Genomic DNA, 22000 nt, shown 5'->3' with positions numbered 1-22000 from the left:
ACAGCAAGCTCTAGGTCCAGTTGCTCTTTCCTCTTGGATAGGTTCTCCATACAAGTGAAATGCAGCCTGACCAGAAGTACCAACAGACAAACAGTGCCCACATTTTCTTCTGCTTCCTGCAGCTTTAATAAACGTTTTATTAAGAAAATATTTTATCCAGTAAAAGGCACATGTTCAGACTTTAATAAAAAAAAATGTAACAAGTTCAGCCATTCATAAATAAGTCCATGTGCCCAGAAAAGGTCTGTAAACGCTGCATGGTTCAATTGAGTGTGCACAGGAGGAAGGAGAACCTGAGGCAGCGGCTCAAAGATGGGGCTAGGAGCATGCGTGTTGACGAGTCAGCACATGAGGTAGTTCTGTCTGGATGCTTTTGAACATGGGTTGGGGGAGCTGTACCGGGTTGCTCTGCTGCTTTTCTACAAAAGAGTGATGATTATTAAGCCAGGTCCTCTGTGAACACCACCCATTCATCAGTGTAGCACTAAGGGGTTCACCTTGACATGGTTAAAATACCACTGTTCTGGACCCCCCCTCTTCCCCTACATGGAAGACCTCTTCGCCGGCACCTGCTTGGAGGAGCAGGAACTGAGCTGCTGCTTCCCACACGCAGGGCCTCGCATACAGCAAATTCTGTGTTGACACCGTTGCCTCTTACCTGGGCTCAGGCCTCGTACTGGGGGATGGCTGGAGATGGTGCTGAATTGCATGCTGGGGTCTTGGCAAACTAGAAAAGCATGTGGTGAAATGAGAGAAGAATGCTTTGGGTGAGCACAGCCTGCCTAGAACTAGGGTCCCTTTGATCTTGGGGGTCTGTGGTATATGGCTAAGTCACCTTCTTGACCTGTACTGCCATGTTCTCAGAAAGCATAGGGGGGGGCGGCGTTCAGCTTGCAGCAACATGGAGGATCACTAGGACATGTGGCAGGGCTTTTATAAGAAATGCATTGCATAGCTGAGACTGGAGACTAGGGTGGAAAACGGCTAAAAAGGTCCACTAGTCTGTCAGCAACCAGCCAATTAGAAGAAAGCCCACCCTTGTTCACACACGGAAGGGGGCCAGCTTACCTGGGTCTTTGTTGAGTTCAAGTCTTCATGGAGAGAGGAGTTCAAGGATGGAAAGAGCGAGTCGCTTGAAGTGCTGCTCACCAGTTCGTCCAGCGCATCAACCTGCCTCTTGAGGCTGTGGAGGGTGCCCTCGGTCTGCTGCTTGCCTTTAATTAAGGTCTCCACTTGCTTGGACATGCATTGCCGGAGCCGAGCCTTAACAAAAGCACCAGGCCAGCAGTTGAATTCATTAGACGGGTCTATGGTCTGAAAGCAGGCTGTGTGGGTTGGTAGAGGCCCCCCCCCGCTCCACGAAACAAGAGGTCACAAGTGTATTTAGCTTTTATCCTGTGTTCTGCTCTCCAGATTCACATGGTCTCAGCAAAGGGAAGCAGCAAAGCCATTCAAGGGTGGGAGATTTGGGATGGGTGATTAGGACTCCTGCCCAATTCCACATTTCTACCTGACAGTTTTGCTGCCCCCCTCCCCTAACAGCATCTGTAAAAAGAAATGATGCTATGGCCACACTGGCCTTGACCTGTCCAAAGAACTGGGGTACTTGTGTTAACAGAACAGAGAACCCCCCCCCCATGCCACACTGCCCACCCCAGATTTGCTAGGCCAACAATCTTGCAGGAGTCATCTCTACCTTAAGCCGATCTTCCTGATGCTGCAGTTGCTCCCGCCGTGCTTTCCCACGCCACTGCTCATCCTGAAAGAACAGATTGCAACAGACTTGAGCAGAGTCCCTGGGGAGGAAGTGCCACCTCTTGAAACAGCCTTACTGAAGGCATTTAATGCAGGCAGGGTAGATGGGTGGGCAGCAGAGATCAGAGGGGCAGAAGAGAAAGCACTGACTGAGGGCAGCAAGGGAGGCTTCAGAACTGGGGCAAGCTAGAGAAGGTGTGAGGAGGAGGAGAAGCAGGAGAAGGTGCTCTAAGGCTTGGGAGGAGGGAAGAGAGAGATCTGTTCTGGGCTAAGCCAGATGGGTGAGGCCCTGGAGGCTTCTATGTAGGCTGCTGCTCCATATTGCTAGGGACCCCCCCCCCCTTGGCACCCTGATATAGGATGGTGTTTACCGTGATATGGACTTTGGACAAGTCCAGCTTGTCCACCAAGCTGGGTGTTCTGGCTACGTTGGCTGCAAAGGGGTAGTTTTCCTTCAGGCTTTCCCATTCGTTCTGCAGTCTTCTCTCGGCTTTGAAAGTAGCCTCCAGATCTTCCAAGGGCTCTGGAGGGGCCTGGCTCAGATCCCTCAAGCCCGTCCTCATTTGGCCTTTCACTTCCACTTTCAGGGTCTTCACTGCACCCTTTATCTCTTTCTGCTGCTTCTCCAGATCCTCTTGGCTTTTCACCTGAGCGGCGGGACACAAGCGGCATTTCAGAGAAGATGCAGAGAGCTAACAGTGGATTTGCACAGCTAGACTCAGTTCAGAGGCTCTCATCCCTCTGGGGAGAGTGGCCTGCCTTCATCTGCTGCCTGTGGGTCTCCCAGAGGCAACTGGTGGGCCACTGTGGGAGAAAAAGGATGCAGAACTAGCTGGGCCCCATTGGGTCTATTTCAGCAAGGCTTTTCATGTAGACTTAAGAGAATAATAAGATCTTTCCAGCCACCCTCTCCAAATTGTGCATATAAAGAGACAGGAAGAGTCTGTGGGCCAGGCAAAAACACAAGGAAAAGCCACCAGCAGTGGGAAGGCTGAGGAGGAAATTTATTCTGTGGATCTACCTGTGACTTGAGCTGCTGGTACTCCTCTTGTATCTGGCTCAGGTCCCTGGTCAGCCGCTTTGCTCGCTGGTGGTTGTCCTGGGCCACTTGCTCCAGGCAGCTCATCTCTTTCTGCAAAGAGCTGTTTGCCTGTTGTTGTTCCTAAAAGGATTTTTTAATTTTTAATGGAAGGGGAAAGTTCACAACTGGTGCTAACGTCTCCCTTCAAATGAACCATGTCAGGTCAGAGCCCCACAGTGGAGAGTTAGACTTCAGATAATGCTTTGATGAGAACTCAAGCTAGGCGCACATAGTGGAGTGCCACTGCAACAGAATCAGAGCACAGAGGGGTGGGTCTAAGAGACCAAGCTGTGAAGCAAAAGCCCCCAGTTCAAATTCTGCCTCTGCTTATGAACTTGCTTGGTGGCTTCAGGCAAGCCACATCCTCTCAGCCTCTCTCCCTTCCGCCACTTAACTCTGCAAGGACGGCCTACATTTCAGGGCTGTTGTACAGAAAGTTAGAGGCAAGAGCACCCAACACTTTGGCAACCCCTGCGGAGAGCAAGCACCACACCACGATGACAACCGTGGTTCCCCTGGATTCTTGCTCTCCCCCTGGAAAAGGGCTATTCAAGTTTAGGCACATTCTCTGCTGCAACAAACACACCAAAGCACAACGTACGCTCAGGGCTTTCTCGAGCTGGGCCCTCTGTGCCTGGATGGCATCCTTCAGGCCCACTATCTGTTTCTCGGCTCTCTTCCTCTCAGCTTGGATCTGGTCTTGTAGCTTGTGCTGCTCAGTTAGGGAGACTTCCAGCTGCCTTTGGAGAGACAGAACCTCGGCCATTTTTTCCTGCAACTTCCGTTCTTTCTCAGAGAGCTGATGTTCTGGAATCAAGACAGAGGATTCAGAAACAGAGGATTCGGTGCAATATAAGAGGAGGAGGGGAACATGCTAATGCTTGTGGTGGTGCAGGCAGTGGGGCGTGGCTAGGGGGAGTGTCTTGAGTAGTACCTACATTCTGACACTGACCACTTCACCCCCACAGCCAGCCAATGATGCCCCAATGCCATGGTTTGAGAAGACATTTTGTCCTGTAGGCATCATGACTGCCCAAGCCCTTAGAGTGGGACACAACTACAGTCAATATATCAAAAGAGATCAGGGTCTGCAGCCTGAAACGTCAACATACGGGTTTTCCTCAGCCTCTCCTCGAGGGAAGCGCACCAGGACTCCTCTTCCTGCAGCTTCCGGATCCGTTCTTCCGCTCCCTGGACTCTGGCCATGGCTTGCTCCAGTTGGCGCTGCTGGTCTCCCAGCTCTTGTTCCAGGAGCCGCTTCTGATCCCTCCGCTTAGCTGCACACTCCTCCAGTTTCCTTTCTTCGCTCTGTGCATCTTCTCGGAGGAGCTGGAGGAGCTAGGAAAGGCAGGCAATGGGTTAAGATGTGCTCTGCATTGATGGAGACCGGCAGATTTCTGGTTTCTGCCTTGGTGGTGGCCATGACTACTGCCTCTTAATTCTGGAATGAGGGGCAGCTGGGGGAAGGAAGGAGGGGGTCAGGTGTAGGGTCCTGTACCGTCTCTTGTCTGGCCCGGGCCCGCTCCTGCTCTTCGATTTCCAGGCAAAGCTTCTGCAGCTGCAGTTCCTTCTCTCTGTGTGCTTCCTGGCATTCTTTACACTTCCGGGAATATTTCTCAACGCTGTCCTTCAGGGTGGCTTGTTCTTGAAGCAAGTCCTCTTTTAACTTGGTGGCCTTCTTCACATCCTGCCGTTTCAAAAACAAATGCGCAAAAATCCTCAGGTGGGCATGAATTCTCCTCTGAACACTCTCAGGGGACTGCATTTTGTGTAACATTTCCTTGTTCAGGACGACGGTGGCTACACTTCAAAGCTTAAGGCATGCCCCAAAGCAGCAGGGAGATTTGGGGCATCTACTGCTGCCAGATTAGGCAAGGGAGGGCACCAGGATTGTTCTTGTTATCTGGTGTGCTCCCTGCGGCATTTGGTGGGTTGCTGTGAGATACAGGAAGCTGGACTAGATGGGCCTATGGCCTGCTCCAGTGGGGCTGTTCTTATGTTCTTAAGCCCATTTTGCTGCCTTATAACCAAACAACCTTAGACGGTTCTCCCCAACCTCAACGGAATACTAAGAAATATCCTCTCAGCTTTGTGGGATGTCAGTGTGGTGGAAGTTCAGGGAGGAAGAGGCACTTGTGGAGGGCCTTGTCGCTCTGACATCACAAGCCCCCACCAATCACGTGTGACCTTGCAGTTCTCTTCCAAATGCCTGCAATTTCTTTGTTTTCCTCTGCAAAGCCAAAGCTAAAATGTACCTACACACACACTTTTTTTAAAAAAGGGATTATTCTTACCTGTTCTAGCAGCTGAAGGTGCTGCCTTGAGTTATTCACCTCCGTCTTCAGTTTATTCAGCTCCTCCCTTTTTCCTTAGGGAAAATACATTTGACAGCTTGTTAAAAGAAGCATTCAAGGAGAGCATGAAAATCTAAAGGCAAAACTGATTTTTTTTTTAATGCCCATCATAGATGAGGTTACATTTGGAATGCTGAAGATCTAACAAGCAAAAAGCCAGCAAGGTTTGGAAAGCTGTTCTCTACCATTAAGATGCTTCTGTAGGTCGGCGATGTCTCCATTCAGTGATCTTGTCTGATTTTGTAGCCGGCCAACTTCAAGCTGCAATTTTTGAACCTCCCCAGTGGTTTTCTCTACCCTGGCGAGGGCCTCTGCGTTGCCGTCTTCGGCGGAAGCTAAAGTTCTGGAAAGGAAGGTGCACGTTTGTTCTGAATTTAACGTTCATCTCACTAATATTTTTGACAAGAATCATTTCCTTCTAGAAACTGGAAAAGTGCTCAGAAGCAGAGAGGCCATTCCAGTTTGCAAGGGATCCTTGCAAGAGCCCCCAGATGGGGAGGGGATGCCAAAGAGGGCCTTCCTCCACAGCACTGCAGGAGAGGTTCTCCCTCAAGCGACCCCCTCCTCACCTTTTGCTATGTGACATTCTTTCCTCCAGCCTCCGACAGTCTTCCTCCAGCAGTTGCTTCTCGCCGCTCAGCGCCCGGATGCTGTTTTGTAGCGCATGGAGCTGAGAGTTCAGCTGATTGGCTTCTTGCTGGGTTTTATCCAGCAGCTGCCTTTGACGTTCCGCTTCCCCATGCTGTTGCTGGGAGGCTTGCTGGAGATTCTCCAGCACCAGTTTCTCCTAGGGTTTAACCAAATGTCAGTGCAACAAATGGAGCGCTAAGACATAAAAAGCGTTTGAGAAACTCAGCAGTGCACAGTTCACCAATCTCCTTTCAAAGTTGTTCTATGGGTACCAGGCACGTGCAAAGGGATATATTTTAAACCCAGGAAGCTTAGATCTGCAAGAACCCAAGAAGAGCCCTGCTGTGTCAGCATCCTGTTTCACACTGGCTCTTCTGGGAAGCCCATGTGGAGGAGAGAAAGGCAAGTCCCTCCCCTGAATCAGTAGGCCAGAAGGCTGATGCTTCTGAACTTGTTAAGACATGCACAGTCATCATGGCTAGCAGCTGCTGACACATTTGCCCTCCAAGGAATTTGTCTCATCCACTTCGAATGCTAGCCAAGCCGCCCACGGCCACAATGAACGCCAGCCAAAACCGCATCTTGTTGCAGTGAATTCCGCAGACTAACAATTCACTGTGTGAAGAAGTCCCTCTTAAAATCTCCCCCCAATCTGTTTCACTAGATGACCTCTGGTCCTGCTTCACGCAGTAAAATCTCCCTCCAATCTGTTTCACTAGATGACATATGGTCCCAGTGACTACGAGAGGGAGAAAACCATCTTCAAGACAATGTCAGTCACTCCTAAGGCAAGGGCCATTTCACTCAACCAGGACATCAGGATTTGCCCCATTGCAGACATTCAACAGGGAGAGGCAGCCAATCCGCAAAGTGTCACACTCTCGTTTGTCTTGTCCACATCTGATGTTTTTAGGTGCATCCCTAAAAATGTCATGTATGTTGTAACAGGATGCATGATCTAATGGAAGCAGGGAACATAAGTGTGATGGGCGCCTATTGTTAACCCCTGCTAACTGGTTAAGAGGCACTTTTTCAAGTGGGTGCTCCTCTTTTATTTAGCAGGGGGAGAGTAACTGGCCCACCTCACCCCAGCAGTGTCTGTTCTAGTGGCTGTCTGCTGGTATTCTTTTGCATCTTTTTAGATTGTGAGCCCTTTTGGGACAGGGAGCCATTTAGTTGTTTGATTTTCTCTGTAAACCGCTTTGTGAACTTTTTGTTGAAAAGCGGTATATAAATACTGTTGTTGTTGTTGTTGTATTGAACAGGAGACCAACTGGTACAAGTGCAGCTCTTGCAGGGATTAAACGCGCCTGGAAGCTGCTGTACACGGGGCTTCCCAAGTGGTGTCATCAACAGGAACCCCTTGCTTACTTCCAGAACTGCCATTTGCATCTTCTCCAATTCATTCATTTTCTGGCTGTGCTGGAGTCTGAGGTTTTCTAGTTCCCCGTTTTCAAGCCGCGCCATTTCCAGAACATGCTTGAGCTCTAAAGCAAGAGCAGGTACAAAGCCAGGTTAGTCTGGAGTAAACCAATCTGAGGCTGACATCCAGTGAGAAGTTGCATGCTGTGTCCCTGCCAGCTTAGATTGCCAAAGGGGAAAAATGTTCTTGGGCAGCAGGGACGGGAAAGACTTCAGGAAAGCTGCCCTAGAGAGCCGGTGTAGTGGTTTGGGAGGTGGACTTAGACCTGGATGATCCAGGTTCAAATCTCCCCTCAGCCACAAAGCTTTCTGGGTGACCTTGGGCCAGTCACTTTCTCTCAGCCACCTACCTCACAGGGTTGTTGTGAGGACAAGGAGGGGAGGAGCAGCTGTGTAAACCGCTCTAAGCTCTTTGGAGGAAGGGCGGTATAAAAATGTGAATAAATAAAATAAAAAAATAAACTGCCCATCAGAGTAGACAATACCAAGGCAGATGGGCCAATATAAGGCACCTTTATGTACCCGTCTGCTCATCACAACCTCTGAAACCACTGGATGTTCACCTATTCTCAGCTGCAACAGTTCTGTGTGGGAGACCCTGATCCATTGAGCTCAGATGCAGAGAGAACCTGTGAGTCTTCCAGCCATTGGGTGTGGGTCCAAGGGTGGGATATGTCTTGCATTCCAGTGTGCAACTAGCTACAGGCAAGGGACTGCAGTTCACCCCCCCCCCCAACTCCACTCAGGGCATTACAGGGCATTAACGTAACCATTTCTGCTAGCAGATAGCATTCATGAAACCAGCTTTGTGACAAATACAATCCTTATCTTTACTTCCAGACAATAAATGTCCTTCCTTAAATGTCTAATAAGCAGATAAAAACGTCTGATTATTTTCTATTTTAAAAAGCAAGCCTATTCTTGGTTCCCCTTCTCGGACTCAATCCTAAGCAGTCAGCTTAATTGCGCTAACGATTCCAACATAATTTTGTCTGCCAATGTAGGCAACTTGTTAAGCAACAGGGATGGTTTTCAATCCAAACCTGTGTTATGCTTCGTTACGAGTCCCAAGACTTCCTGCAACTTCGCCTCCTCTTTTCGGATATCCTGCATGACTAGGGAAAGCTGGATCCTTTTCTCACTCAGCTGGGCACTGAGTTCTCCTTTCTGAACACTCAGGTCTTCTAGGACAGACTTTGTTTCCTGTGCAAAAGATTTTTTAAAAAGGTTACTGGCACATTAAATAAAATTATTTCAATTTTTAAAACATTCACATGTTTCTTTGCTTCCCTAAGGCCTGATCTCCACTTCACTGGGACAAAACAAAACAAAACATTGACACTGAAGTTACAGGAAAGTCAAATCAGAGACCCCGAAGGAAAACGTTTCTAGGAAAATCCAAACTGCTCAATGAGCAAACAGCAAAGTTAACAAGATGAAAGGGAGCGAAAACCTGGATGTGTCGTCGTTTTTCAGCCACTTCGGCCTCGCCATCTGCCAGCACACCTGCAAGGTCCGCATTTCTCTGTGTGATGCTGTCTTGGAGGAGACGGAGCTCTTCCTTTTTCTGACCAAGCAGTCTGTCCATGATCAACAGCTCCTGCTGTTGGGTTGCAGTCTAAAAAGAGAGGGGAGAAGCCAGACATTTCATACTGTGGGGCTGCCCACTCACTACTTGGCTAATGGGATTATGTGAATATAAGATCTCATGGTGTGGCATTTGAGAATGGGCTAGTGCAGCAGCTGGACTGCATGCCCAGGAGTTCTCGGCTCAAAGCTGACTTCAGCCCAGCGGCTCTGGGCAATCCCCCATTAAACCTGCATCCAGCAGGCTCTGCTCCACCACAAACTCTACTCACCTGATCCTTCAGTCTCTCCAGTTCACTCTTCTTGCTCTGGAGAATATTCTCTGCTTCTTTAAGGATCTGCAGATGATGGTCTTCATTTCCTTCAGCCACTTGGATGTCTGCCTGCAGCCTCTGAAGACTAGAAACGTAAAGTTTCAGATTAAACTGATCCCTGAGGAAAGGCCCAGCATTACTAAATTCAACAGTGGGGTGAGCCAGCAATAGACACACTCTGATCGGTTGCCTGGGAATATCACCCATTCAGGTGATCCTAGTGGCTGGTGAGCCCTACTCAGGGACAGTTCTGCATCCCAGACATGCACATCCCTGTCATAAACCCCTAAGAGCAGCACAGGAAGTTAAGGAGCACAGAAAGGAGACAACGGTGCTCTTGTGAATGTGGTTTTGAAGGCCAACCAATAAAATAACTTGCCTTTCAATCAATATTTCAATCTTCTGGCTTATGGTTTGAAATTCAGAGTCTTTGGCTGATACAACTTTGTTGATCTCTTTCAGGATCCCTTCTTGTTTTATCTTCTGCTGTTCCAAATCCTTTGTATCTGCCTGAAGCAATCTGAAAATGCGCACAGAAAAGGGGCCTGGCTAGTCCAGAGACAGGGGTGTGGTGTCCCCCAAGCTGCGGCTAAAGTTGGCCCTTCAGGCAAAACGTGGCCAACTCTGCGATGCGTGACCAGATCAAGAGACGTCTCACCCCTCCAGTGTACCTGAGCTGTTGATCTGCTTTCACCAGCTTTACAGCCATCTCCTGAGCCCGCCGTTCTAGCTCCACAGCCTCTTTTTCAGTCTGAGACAACCGCTGCTTGGCAGTGCTGTACTTCTGGATGATGTCTTTGGTCTGTGGGGGGGGGGGGGACGAAGGCGGGATTTGGAAAAGGTCTGCCATTAAAATTAGAACGCTCTCTATTGGCAGTTGCACCACCTCATCATAGCATTGCACCACCTCATTATAGCACTGGAGAGAGAGGGGGACAGCTTGGATAAAGCAGTAAGACCGATACGCTAGAAAACATCTCTGAGACATCTTTAAAGAAAAGTTATTTTGTAATCCAGTCTTTCAGGTTCGTTCATCAGGCACTGCTGCCTGATACGGGATAGGAGTTGTGACTTAGTCCAATGGCTCGAGATATATGGAAATATCTCCTGTGAACCTTGCTATTCAATGATCTTCAAGCTGCCACTCTTACACCTAAGAGTCCATTTCCATCCGCATCTGCCCATGGAAATGACTTTCAGGGTGTCGACCAGAGAGCACAAGAATTATGGAAAGCGTATGGAAAACCTGTTATCAGGATTACTGAAAGTGCCAAGAGCTAGTACCTGATAGGGCATGTGAATGAGTGCCTTGAGGGCTGGGGAGCTTTTGAACCTGTGAAATCAAGACGTCCACTTTTAGGCGTACAAGATCTAGGGGACAGGGTGACCTGCACCTTGTAACACATACACAAAAGGAAGTTTTTTGGTAGGTTCTGCTTTTCCACTCGCAGTGCTGCTGTGGAGAGAGAGCCTTCCCTGTCAGAGTTCCCCTTTGTATGCAGCTACTAAAGCCACAAGACCTCTGTGAATTTGGCAATCCCATCTGTAACCAGGGTGTTTCCCGTTCAGGGGCTGCCATGTGTTGTCTTGAAGCAAAACGAGAACAAACAGCACCTTTCCGTGAGTATTTTCACGTTCATTTTCGGCTTCCGCAAGAAGCCTGTCCGCCTCCCGGAGTTCCGCCCGTCGCTTCAGAAGGGTTTTTTCTATGCACTCGAGTTCGTCTGCGATGTCATCGTGATGCTGCAGAGACTTCTCCAGCTCCAGCTCTGAAATGTAGCTGCTCACTTGCCCATCTACAAAGTCCCTAAAATACAGAGAGTTAAGAAGTCAGTGTAGGACACGGTCAGGTGCCAAGAAGTTTGATAGCCAGGTTTCCCCACTACCACACTAGTCTCTCCCCCTCCATAGCTCCTTATAAAAGGCAGAATTACTATTCTCCCCCCACCCCCCGGGAAAAAGGATGTCACTTTGGGAAGACTGTTGTGGTCAAGCTGAGACAAGAAAGACTGGCAAGAAGGAACAGAAAGCATAAGCAATGACTTTCTCCTTGGATTAAGAGGAAGGACTGAGCCAGGGCAAGTGGGCGGCTGTGTAATGTTCACTCCAGCACACTGAAGGCTGCGTGGAAAGCCTGGACCCTGCCATGCAGGGAGAGGGGAAAGAGTGCCTTTCCTAACTCCTTTCAGTCAAGAGTGCAAGTGCAGCAGTGGGGCTGAGGAAACGTAAGCAGAGTGCCAAGAAAAAGGTGGGGTGGAGAATATTGGCCACTGATGACTCAATCTACAGAATGGCATCTAACAGGCTGAAGAGTTGAGGCAACATCCTCACTTGCGCTTTTTCTGCCTCTGGGCTGTCCTCCGCAGCTCTGCGACTTGGTGCTCCAGCTCTTCCCTTTCACTTAAGAGATCCTGAATGTCCCGCTGCAAGCCTTCCATCTCTTCACCGCTCTCACGTGCACAGGCTCCTGAATACTCGCCTCTGCCTCTCCGAGACTTGAACTGATCTATGACGTCCTCCAGTCTTGCGATTTCATTCTCCTGTAACAGATGAGTTTAATCAGTGCAACGAGAGCCTTCCCCTTTCTCCATGACTGTTTCTGTTAGAGCCAAATTACGGGGCGGACGCATTTCCCACACAGGCCCTATATATCTTGCTACACATAGCACAACATATGAAGATGTCTGCAAACAGAGGGACACAGAAGACAGGCTGACACATGTGCTTGTGATGCCTCAACCTCAAACACGGGGGAGCACATCGCAGAAACAACTGTACTTTGTGAACTGTGTCTTCACCACCGCAAGGAACACTTCCTGAAACTTAACAGGAACAGAATCAAAATTTTATTTCTCCAGTCAGGTAGATATATTTTAAGGGTTCTGTTTATGTGCTGTGTTAGCTTCTCAGTCTGCAAAAACTATGTTCAGTGGCTCCTTATTGGGAAGGGCTAGCAGTTTGGCCTACCCTGCAAAAGCATGCAGTGGTCAAGGGTGCTACAGTATTACTTCAGACTGCAGGGGGGGGGGCATTTGCTATTCCAGGAACCAAGCTTCCGGCCAGCGACCCCAGCCCACTCCCAGCTGTGCTCATTTTTCTACTGCAGCGTGCTCCCCTGCGCAAAGAGTCAAAAATCCACCCACAATCCAAAATGGTACTGCCCATTCTAACACGTCAAGAATCTGCCCCCGTTGTCACCGTGTGTGTTGTCCCAAGAACACATCCACAGTGTTATGGGGGTACTACTGCCCCGGGGGAGATGCATGACCATTTCACCAACTGGGGCCTAGCAAGCTTGGGCTCTTACCAAGTCGCGATGCTCGGGGACGTTGCAATGAAGGACTCCAACAGGCACAAGAGGCACCGAACAGTTAGCAGGAAGAGGGCTGTAAACTAGCTGAGCTCCAGCAGGGGGTGATCCATATATAACGGTAGTGGGAGCAGGTTGTCCTCCGCTGGCTGGTGCAGGAGGCAGGCTGTACACCACGGTTCCCTGAGGTGCGGGAGAGCCGTCGGGCAGCAGAGTGTAAATGACAGAACCCGGAGGTGGGACGAGGAAAGAGGTGCCGTGAACAGTCACGCTACTTTCTGGGTTCCCTGCATGTTGGGACACAGTTAGTGGTTAAGAGCCTGCTTTTCACTCCACGGCTCCCGGAGGAGCAACCGCATCTGCTGCCAGTCTTCCTGCCAAGCAGCTCCCCAAAGGCAGAGAGAGCCACCTTAGTGGCCCGGCTACAGGTGACAAATTAAACTGGATTTACCTCCATCGGAGGGAGACGCCTGCAGGCTAGTTCCGATCAGCGTAGGTGCTCCTCTTGCAGTGGGGGGAGCAGAGTCTTCCTTCTGGCTTGGCTTCGCCTCCCCATGCCCTTTTCCAACTGGAGTCAACATGGGACATTGCAGGCCAACGCCAGAGTCTTTGGTACTCTGAGATGCGGGGGTAGATGCCTTTAAATGATTTTTTTTTTAAAAAGCAAACAAAAACACACCATGTTAAGACCAATGTCCCACGGCCTTCAGCCAATGAAGCCCCTTACTGCGGACTGTGAGCCCCCTTCGCTCTTTATCTTGGACCCGAATCCCTGTGGGAAAATAGTTTTCATACTTGCGATGGTGATGGCATAAAGCACAAATGTCCCCTTCTTCTGAGAGGATCCATTAAACAGGCAATAGTATCATTCTGGTGGGAGAGGGCATTCTTGAGGGCTGCAATTTCGTCCAATATCCAGTCAATTTCCTCCTTGTTACCTGCAAGAAAGTTTTGATAAGCAGCCTGAGAAGGAACGATGGGCTGGAATCAAAAAATCTCAAGCAGAAGTCAAGCAGCTATTAGCACTGTTCCGTAAACACTTGTGCAATAACCCTTTCCTCTGTTAGAAAGCATTTTTGTTCTATTTTGCTCTATATTTGCAGGCTTAGAGGTCATTAAAGAACCCCCCATTCAGTCTGGGGAACAACATGCTTGTATTAAGAAGGGAGCCTGGAATTGACTTTCAAAGACTGCTTATGCTGCAGTCATAAGCAACCCTTGAACTTTGCTGGTTGTCGATTTCATTGGTTTTAGGCAGGGCAGGGTCAACATTGCCCTTCAAAACTGGGGCGGGGGGGTCCAATTGTGCTGAAAAGCTACGTATTTCCACGAACTGCAGACCAAAGAACATGAAGAGCTTTTTGCTGGTCCCACCTCAGCAATTAAGCAGGAGGTCTGTGCTTACCGGACAGGTAATTAAGTGTGTTAATGTCGCTGGCAGCAGTTAAGACTGTATGAAGAGTACTTATTGATTTTTGTATCCCACTGGGCCAGGGGGAGGGGCTGTGGCTCAGTGGCAAACCATTAAGAAGGCCCTGGGCTTCATCTCTGGCCTCTCCAGGCAGGGCTGGGAAAACCATTTAAAACTGAAAGTAACAAAAAACAAAGCAGATGGAGAGGGAATTGTTACCTGCCCCAGCCTGGTCTAGTGCGCTTTGCAGTCGGTCAATTTCCTCTTTGTGCTGTTTCAAGAGGTGGTTTAACTGCTCAATCTCCTCTTTCTGAAGGCCTGAGGTAGCAGCCTCTGGGTCCGCTTTGTTCATTTCATCCTGAAACTGTTAAAAGCTTAGTCAAAACCCAGTTTGGGCCTAACTCATATCACGGTTGAGGGCAACCAGCCACCTGTCACCGCATCACAACAGACACAGACTCGGTCCTTTTGGCAATTAATGCTGAACACTTTAGACCAGGTTAGAGATGCATTTTTGGAGTTTGCTTAATGGGCTCGCATGGGCTCTGCCTGCTGAATCTGTACCTGAGATTCCTCTGAACCTCCTTGGAAAGGTTCTTCCTGGAAAGTGTATCCTGCCTATATTTTGAGTGCTCAGTGGGAGACACTCTGCTGAGCTCTGTGCCTCATATCTGAGTCTCACTCCTGCCCTATCCTCTTTTAGCATGCAGTCGAATAAGACGAGGGAACATACCTGCTCCTCCTTTTCTCTCAAAAGTCTCTGCAACAGTTCTATTTCTGTATCTGCTCTGGCGAGCTCTTCAGAAGCCCGAGCAGCCTGCATCGAGAACTTCTCTGCTTCCTGAAGTTCCTAAGGTTTTAAAGAAAAGAAGCACGGAGCTCATTTCACACGGCAGTTGGTGTTTTCCATGGATTAAAATTAAAAAGGCTGGCAGGGTTGCAATTATGCCCCTAGCTTGCATTTCCAATGAGAAGATAAGCTGCAAGGATTCTCATGTCATGGAACGGCTCATTGTGGTGGTGGTGGTGGGGGGGGAGATGGCATAGCATCTCACAGCCAGATGCTGGTTTCCTCAAGTAAGCAGAAAGTGGTTGCTACAGCTTGAAGTGGAAGTAGCAAGCTGGAAAGGCTAGACTTTGACCAGCTGAATGGTAGTACAGTACCTCTCTGCTCCCCTTTCCTAAGCTCTCTCAGTATCTAGTCAGATACAGCACCCATCCTATTTATCATACAGAGACTATTCATTAAGATCAGGAAAGGCTCCCTCTGGATGGAATCCAGAATGCAAACTTATGCTTAAATTTTAACAGCCAAACAAATAAAGAGATTGAGTCAACCCAGATGACAAAAAGGTAACTGATTTTCTATAGAGTACCTCTGCACGCTCCTGGTTAATTTTGCGAACTGTTCCATGAAGTGATTTCAGTTGATCTTTGGCTGCGCAGAGTTCTGCGGTTGCCTGCTTATCCGAAGCCGATATTGCTCTCTTGAGCTCCTTCAGCTCTCTATCGATGCCACGAAACTGCATCTGTGCCCGAGCATTTTCCATCTTTTTCTGAAACAGAGAAGAGAGTTGGATCCCAAATTTCACTAATCATGCTGAAGAAAGTTAAGCCATGACTAATGGCACAATCCTATACCTGTTTTTTTTTTTTGGAATGGGCAGCCCAATCCAAACTAGCTCAGGCCCGGGGGGGGGGGTGGACCAGCTACAGCAACATAGGCTGCATGCTACCCCATCCCTGACCCAAGCAGCCTTAACACGAGCTGCTCAGATTTACGCCAGCTAAATAGCTGGTGCAGATCTGAGTAGCCCCATAGTGCAGGCTGGGGCTCTACACAGGGTAAGGGGGAAAAAATCCCCTTACCCTGAGGTGACCTGCAGTTTGCACCTAACCCGCACTGCATACAATGCAGGCTACTCGGCTTGGCTGTTCCAGCGCGAGTTAGAATTGGGCCCTAAATCATGTACTGCTCAATGGAGCTTAATCCCAGATATGTGCTTTAGATTGCAGCCTCAATTTCAGTGGGACTTAGTCATGACGACACTTCCTTCATCACGACTAGCAAAACTTAGGATTCCACCCACACCATTATTCAAAAGACCTGACAAAGCACAAAGCAATATATGAGAGGGTCACTGAAGGATCAGACAGAACTACTTCAGGATAATAAGGATATTTTAACTTATTCTTTTGTGAATGCATTTACACTGAACACAAGCAAATTGTTTTGCACTTTGGAGTACATGGAAGGGCCTCGCTTCAGCCGTGTTTTCAATGACGTGGAGTCGCCCTACCTTCTTCTCCAACTCTTCTAGCTGGGCAAAAATCCTCTCTTTTTCCTCATCAGCTTCTTGAAGCTGCTGATCTGTGAGATCCTGGATTTCCTCCATGTTTTTCAGCTTTTCACTCAGATGTTGGATTTCACTCTCTAGCTGCTGAACTCTGGCTTCGTTCTGTCTCTTCTCAGATTTAATCTGAAGTTGAAATGACAGAGACAAAATGGAAGGTGTGACACATTCAGCCTCTAAACAAGCACCATGCAGGTGTCCGTCTCCATAAAGTAGTGGCTTTTTAAACAAATAGTTATACAGGACAGAACCCTCTTCTCAAATTGCAAGCAGAAGGCATGCCACAGAAAGATTCTATCTGTACAATTACCCTGAATCTTTTGAAACTTACTACACAGCAGCAAGGCGTACAGCACAGCCTGATCAAAATACCTCTTGCCTGCACTGCTCCGGTGTTTTCCTATTTGTCTATTTCACTCTTTTGTGTAACATGCAATCCTCTTACTTTGGCTTCTGCAGCTCTGTTGCAGGACAGCCTGTATTTTTCTTGGGACTCTTCCAGCCTCGCTTGCTGAGATGCCAACTCCTTCTGAAGCGCTCTCTCTCTGGCCTGGCTGGCCTCTTTCTCTTGCTGTGAATGAGCCAGGATCTCACCAAGCTGCTCCTGGAGTTCTGCAAGGCTTTTCCCTAAAACGTCCTTTGGGTTATGGCATCTGAAACAAATCAAGGGGGGGGGGAGGTAGAGAATGGTTGAGTAGGCTGCTTTTCAGCATGGATCTGGACTACTGTCTTAGGCCAAGCCAGATGTGTGATGGAGACCCAGATCTTTAAATAAACAGCAAAGGGAGGCTGCAATTTGGAGGAGCCAAGAAATCCCGTAAGGCAGACCAGAAACATGCCATTTCTCACTCTCTGGCAAGGCCAGCCCCTTCAATCTGGCGGACTCACCGAATTTCAGCCCCAGTCTGCAGCTTCTTTTTGAGCTCATTCACACGAGCGGAGACTTCCTCAGGGCGAATTAAGCTGTCCACTGCCTGATTCAGCTGATTTTGAGCATCTCTGAGTTGCTGTTTCAGAAGGTTGTTGTCTTTCTGTAACAAAACAGATTTGCAAGGGCACCTCCTACCATTAGAAGCTTCCAATGAAATGACACCATTTTTTTTTCCTGCAAATGTTTGTATACAAGATAAATGCCAAGCAGCCCTGCTATTTTATTGCCACAAGCCTAGCAGCTGTTAACCCCAAAAGAACAACCACTTCTCTCGATAGAGCTGTATGAAGAGAAACTACACAACATGACTGACTTCTCGCTAAAGGTGGAACCTTTGGGGGATCGTGACACAGCGCTAGCAGGCCACACACACTTGGAGGGGAAACATGAAAAACGAAATACTCCACCTGCCATTGTTTGAGTTGGGAGAGCAGCTGATGATTTTCCTGTTCCTTCCCTTCCAATAAACGCGCTCTGGTCAGAGCATTTTCTAAGGCTTGTCTTTCTTTATCAAGTTCAGCTTGGAGAGCCGAGTGTTCCAGCTACCTCCAAACAGGAAAAACAAAGAAACCAAAAATGTCAGTTTGATTTTGTTCTTTAAAAAAAAAGGAAAAAAAAGAGACAAGATCAACTCCCTGTCTTCTAAGGAAAACCAAATTAGGGAGCTATCAAACAGAACAGGATTTTGCAAGAACTGTTCTTTTTTTCTTAGAAGCGATGGCCCTGCAAGAACCATTCGTGGTGGTTTTGGTTTGGGCAAGAACCATTTGCGATCACACAGGCAGTGATGGTCAAGGAGGCAACCACTGCTCCTTGACTTCCACCAGTGGGTGTCCAGGCCTTGAATGGAAGGCCAGTTTGTCCTCAACCTCTGTCAACAACTCCTCCTCAAGGGGGGGATGGGAAATGCGTGGCATTTGGGGTCACTTTCCCCCCAATTAATGGGCACGGGGTATGCCAATATGCCCTGTTATGCTTCCTTTGGATCAGTGCTTTCAGCCCCACCAGGTGCTATTCCCACTGACCCCAGTTCGTTCCAGATATTTTCAAAGCCAAATCAAAATGGAGCTAAGTGGACTTGGAGTACTCTCAGAGGAGTAAAAAAGCTGCAAGAGAGAGGAGTGTCCTTTCTCTTGGATGGTCTGCACACCTGACCGAGTCGCTTCAGCCTCTCCAGCTCTTCCTTTTGCTGATTGATCTCAGTCTCCCGGGCCCTCAGCTCAGCTTCCAGCTCGGCCTCATAAGTACTGAGCTCTCCTTGGGCCTCCCGCAGGGACTCATTGAGTTCTCGTTGATCCTGGAATGCCTGCTCAAGATCTGCCATTTCCTACAAAGGAGACATGATTTTTGCTATTTCTGGGCCCATGCGGCTTGTTAACCCCCTCTTCACATGACTGCTTCTTGCCCAACTCTGCTTCAGGGATCTGGCACATCAGAGGGAAAAAAGAGCATTAAACCAGCGTGATCACAGTGGGCAATGGGCGCTATCAGCAACAGGAGGTTTACAATGTCCATGTTTCCATGGCCAGGTGTTCCTGCTTGATGGCAGATGTGGGCTTTCCTATTCTGTGGTGGCTGCCAGCGTGTCAAACAGCAAGGGGTGGGGATGTTACAGGAAAAGGGGCAGGCAGGGTGTGTGCATGTATGTGTGCATACATGTACTCCAATTCCTGCCCACAAGCTGCTCCCCCACCTGTCAAGTTCCAAGACGTAATTGGCAGTCAAGTGAGTGGGTGGGGAAAGCAGCCAATGGTAGCGTTATTATGGAAGGCAAGTGATATGCAGGGCACCTCCTCCTCACATTCTCCCCTGAAAGCAACTTCCCCCATCTTGCCCCCCAGGATGCGGAAACCTGCATTGGCGGCACAAGTGTGCAGTTCCACCCTCCAGACAAAGGCAGACCGGCTGTGTGATGACCCTGCCCATAGCCTGGAGGTGAAACTAGGGAGGGAAAGTTAATCAGAATTAGGACTGCATTTTAATGCTTGGAATTCAATCTGGGAATGCAGCCGGTCCTCGGTCTTACTTTTCTCAGGTTTTCGGCATCCATGGCAACTATTTCCAGCTGGTTTCTCTCCTCCTCCAGCTCTTCCAGCCTCTGCAGCAAAGCCTCCTTCTCTTTCCGCAGCTCCTTGCATTCGTCACTGGACTGCTTGGCCTGACCTTTGATGCTCTCTAGATACTCCTGCAACCCAGTGATGATCCCTTCCAAGTCTCTCTTCAGTGCATCGTTTGCTGCTATTTGACCTGCGGGCAGAAGAAGAAAGACAAGGGGAAAATGTCGTTGTTTTCCCAATAAAATGTCAGCTAGGTTGGCCAAGGAACACAGAGAACAGGAGATATAGCCTTCGTTATTGGATGCCAATAATGGCCACAGATTACGTTACTAAGGCAATTCATCACAGGCTGTATATACAGCCGTTTCTTACCTGCCTCATTTCCCTAACAGATGGCACTTGTCCATCTCGTTATCATGGCACTGGGGAAAAGTCAACAAGATAGGAACCGTTTTGGAAGTTGACCCCCAGAGACTTCCACTGAAGCGTGGTCTGCTATGCATAGTGAGGAACCGTCAACGTACAATTGACTGTAACACATTATGGCTGCCCATGGGCCAAATCCAGCCTGCGGACAACGACCAATTGGTTCGCCATGCTCCTGTACCCCTCTAGCGGATAAAGGAACTTTTTGGTCTTAGCTAGCCTATCTGTTCTGGACAAGTAGCTGCAGCCTGCCCTGGATCAGCGGGATAGGGTGACCTATAAAGCATGAGACCACCTCAGAGTTGAATTCAGGAGGAGAGGGAGACAGCTGGATACCCCAAGCTGAGCCAAATACAGGTTTCCTGCCATTTGCCATCCACAATAGGAAAAACGCTGCTTTGAAAGGTTCAGACTTTGCTAGTATTCGTTGTCTGACAACTGTGGAAGCAAGTTGGGGCTTGGCCTCATTACGTTCCTGCCAATAATTGTCAATTGTAGTTCTAGGTGACAAATAATTTCTCCTTAGGGAGAAATAGCTTAGCAGCACCCCAACCATCATTAAAGGCTAAGCATTAAGGGGAGCTCCAGTTCTTACACTGCAACGCTGCATGTACATCACGTGTCCTACAAACGTCACCAAATGCAGCAGGAACATAAAATACGCACGTGCCATCTCTATGCACACACATGCCGCATTTCCCATGTGAAGTGAACGCAACTGCATTTCTGGGGAAAGCAGAGCTTCCCTGTGCCCCTGAGCGAGAAAAGAAAGCCATCCAACCGTCCGTGAGCTGTTGCTCCAGGTCCTGGATTTCCTCGGTTTCTTTCGCGATCCGAGACAGCATGTCGTCCAGGCGAGTTTCGAGCTGCTGGTAATGCTTGTTCATCATGTCCAGTTGCTGCTCTTTGCTGGTTTTCTGAGCCTTTGCATGAGCCTGTGGGATGAATGGGCAGGTTTGTCAAACGCATCTGAACACTATGTAAACATGTACACAGGGGCTAATTATACCATTTTGGAACATTTTAAAATCAAACAATTAAGACAAGAATTGTTGATGGATGGATGGATCAGATGGATGTAGTACGTTTGATCCTCACCTTCTTCTTTATGTTATGTTATTATTATTTAGGGACAGGAGTAGGAGGAGGAGGAGTTCATTCCAGACAAGAACCTCTGCAGCCCCTCAATTCCCCAACATAAATCTACAGCACTCATCTTGGGAAACATAGGGCGGCCACCAAAACCTGTGTTTCGTTTTCCCCTCTCTGTCACGTGGTACAGAGAAGGGAAATTCAGACCATCCAATATCATCATGTTGTGCATATCCTTGGCTCTGCTCCATGTAATTGGGTGCCGTCGGCAGGGAAACTTACAATGGGATGATATCAGGAGGGGAATATTAAGCCATGTTTCGAAGGAGGAGGAACATGACGCAGTGATGCTGTTTGCAGTGACAGTTCCATACTTCTCATAACAGGAAGTCCCACCTAAGCTGCAGGACCCTCTGGGGTGAACCAGACCAATCTCACAGTGAGGTCTATTCTCAGCAACAACAAAATCAAAGTGAACCACTTGAGCTGCTTAATCCCACATAAGCAAAGCTCTTTCTCCATTTTTTCCCCCTTGTTTGATAAACCCCTTTTTTGTATACCTTGTAAAAATACATTTTTTAATATAAATTTCTATTTTGATGCAATTTTTAAAAAAGAATAAAATAGGTTACTGAAGCTCTTCGGCGTTAGCATGTAAATAAACTCGCTCAACAACCTAATTTCAATTTCACACCAAAATCCTATTTTCATTGTTTTCCCCTAAACCTTAGACCCGAAGAGCACAGTAATTCAAGCGGCAGTATCCCAAGACTGCTAAGCTTAGCTCTGCGCAACATCTCCTAATAAGCCTGGTGCTTAATCCAGCAGCACAGCTGAACAAAACTGTCACAATGGCATGTTTTGTTATCAGTGCTTCGTTTCCACTGAAAGTGTCTGCCTGACTTGGAAACACGGGGTTGGATTCTGCATGGCGGACTCTCGCTAGCCAGGCATTTGTCTGCATCTGCTCTTCATCTACCAATACCCAACGGAACACTCCATAGCACCAGGCAGTACAAACCAAACCCAGAGAAAAAGATAGCAGTAATAAGTACAGCAACAAAGCAGCCCAAAAGTTAGCTGTTCTTGGGTTTTTTAAAAAAAATAATAATGCAAGGTTCCAGTTGTTACTATTTTGTATAAGAAATCCATAACGTATTGTTGGCTTCTAGGGGGAAAATTTTTTTAATAGATATCTTGTTCTGCTGCAAGCTTTTCTGCTGATTTAGACAAGAGTTTTAACAAGCTATAAACTGATAAAATATGTAGTGGCTTT

The 22000-nt window shown here is 48.3% G+C and overlaps 1 protein-coding gene across 3 annotated transcripts in view; it reads right to left on the bottom strand.

The window, feature by feature from the left end:
• Positions 1–122: 122 nt before the first annotated feature.
• Positions 123–22000, bottom strand: part of CNTRL (centriolin) — a 37832-nt gene continuing 15954 nt past the window's right edge. For 2 of the 3 annotated variants that reach the window (XM_066610652.1, XM_066610653.1), the window contains 33 exons: positions 20414–20567; positions 19176–19396; positions 18300–18476; positions 17557–17691; positions 17107–17249; positions 16664–16871; positions 16165–16344; positions 15241–15420; positions 14598–14714; positions 14084–14228; positions 13249–13391; positions 12905–13091; positions 12451–12740; positions 11475–11683; positions 10758–10950; positions 9815–9945; positions 9523–9663; positions 9102–9228; positions 8696–8860; positions 8286–8445; positions 7192–7307; positions 5760–5977; positions 5376–5533; positions 5131–5204; positions 4335–4523; positions 3949–4174; positions 3438–3643; positions 2777–2917; positions 2127–2402; positions 1697–1759; positions 1069–1263; positions 659–727; positions 123–419 (listed from right to left, as the gene is read on the bottom strand). In XM_066610652.1, the coding sequence (XP_066466749.1) occupies positions 665–727; positions 1069–1263; positions 1697–1759; positions 2127–2402; positions 2777–2917; positions 3438–3643; positions 3949–4174; positions 4335–4523; positions 5131–5204; positions 5376–5533; positions 5760–5977; positions 7192–7307; positions 8286–8445; positions 8696–8860; positions 9102–9228; positions 9523–9663; positions 9815–9945; positions 10758–10950; positions 11475–11683; positions 12451–12740; positions 12905–13091; positions 13249–13391; positions 14084–14228; positions 14598–14714; positions 15241–15420; positions 16165–16344; positions 16664–16871; positions 17107–17249; positions 17557–17691; positions 18300–18476; positions 19176–19396; positions 20414–20567 (5331 nt within the window). In that variant the 3' untranslated portion in view covers positions 123–419; positions 659–664. The remainder of the gene's footprint in view (positions 420–658; positions 728–1068; positions 1264–1696; positions 1760–2126; positions 2403–2776; positions 2918–3437; positions 3644–3948; positions 4175–4334; positions 4524–5130; positions 5205–5375; positions 5534–5759; positions 5978–7191; positions 7308–8285; positions 8446–8695; positions 8861–9101; positions 9229–9522; positions 9664–9814; positions 9946–10757; positions 10951–11474; positions 11684–12450; positions 12741–12904; positions 13092–13248; positions 13392–14083; positions 14229–14597; positions 14715–15240; positions 15421–16164; positions 16345–16663; positions 16872–17106; positions 17250–17556; positions 17692–18299; positions 18477–19175; positions 19397–20413; positions 20568–22000) is intronic. The other variant, XM_066610655.1, reaches the window with a different exon arrangement.

The sequence above is a fragment of the Tiliqua scincoides genome, chromosome 16, assembly GCF_035046505.1.
Source record: "Tiliqua scincoides isolate rTilSci1 chromosome 16, rTilSci1.hap2, whole genome shotgun sequence".
NCBI classification, from domain to species: domain Eukaryota; kingdom Metazoa; phylum Chordata; class Lepidosauria; order Squamata; family Scincidae; genus Tiliqua; species Tiliqua scincoides.
The sequence above is the reverse complement of the archived record's forward strand: the minus strand, read 5'-3'. Positions and strand labels throughout refer to the sequence as shown.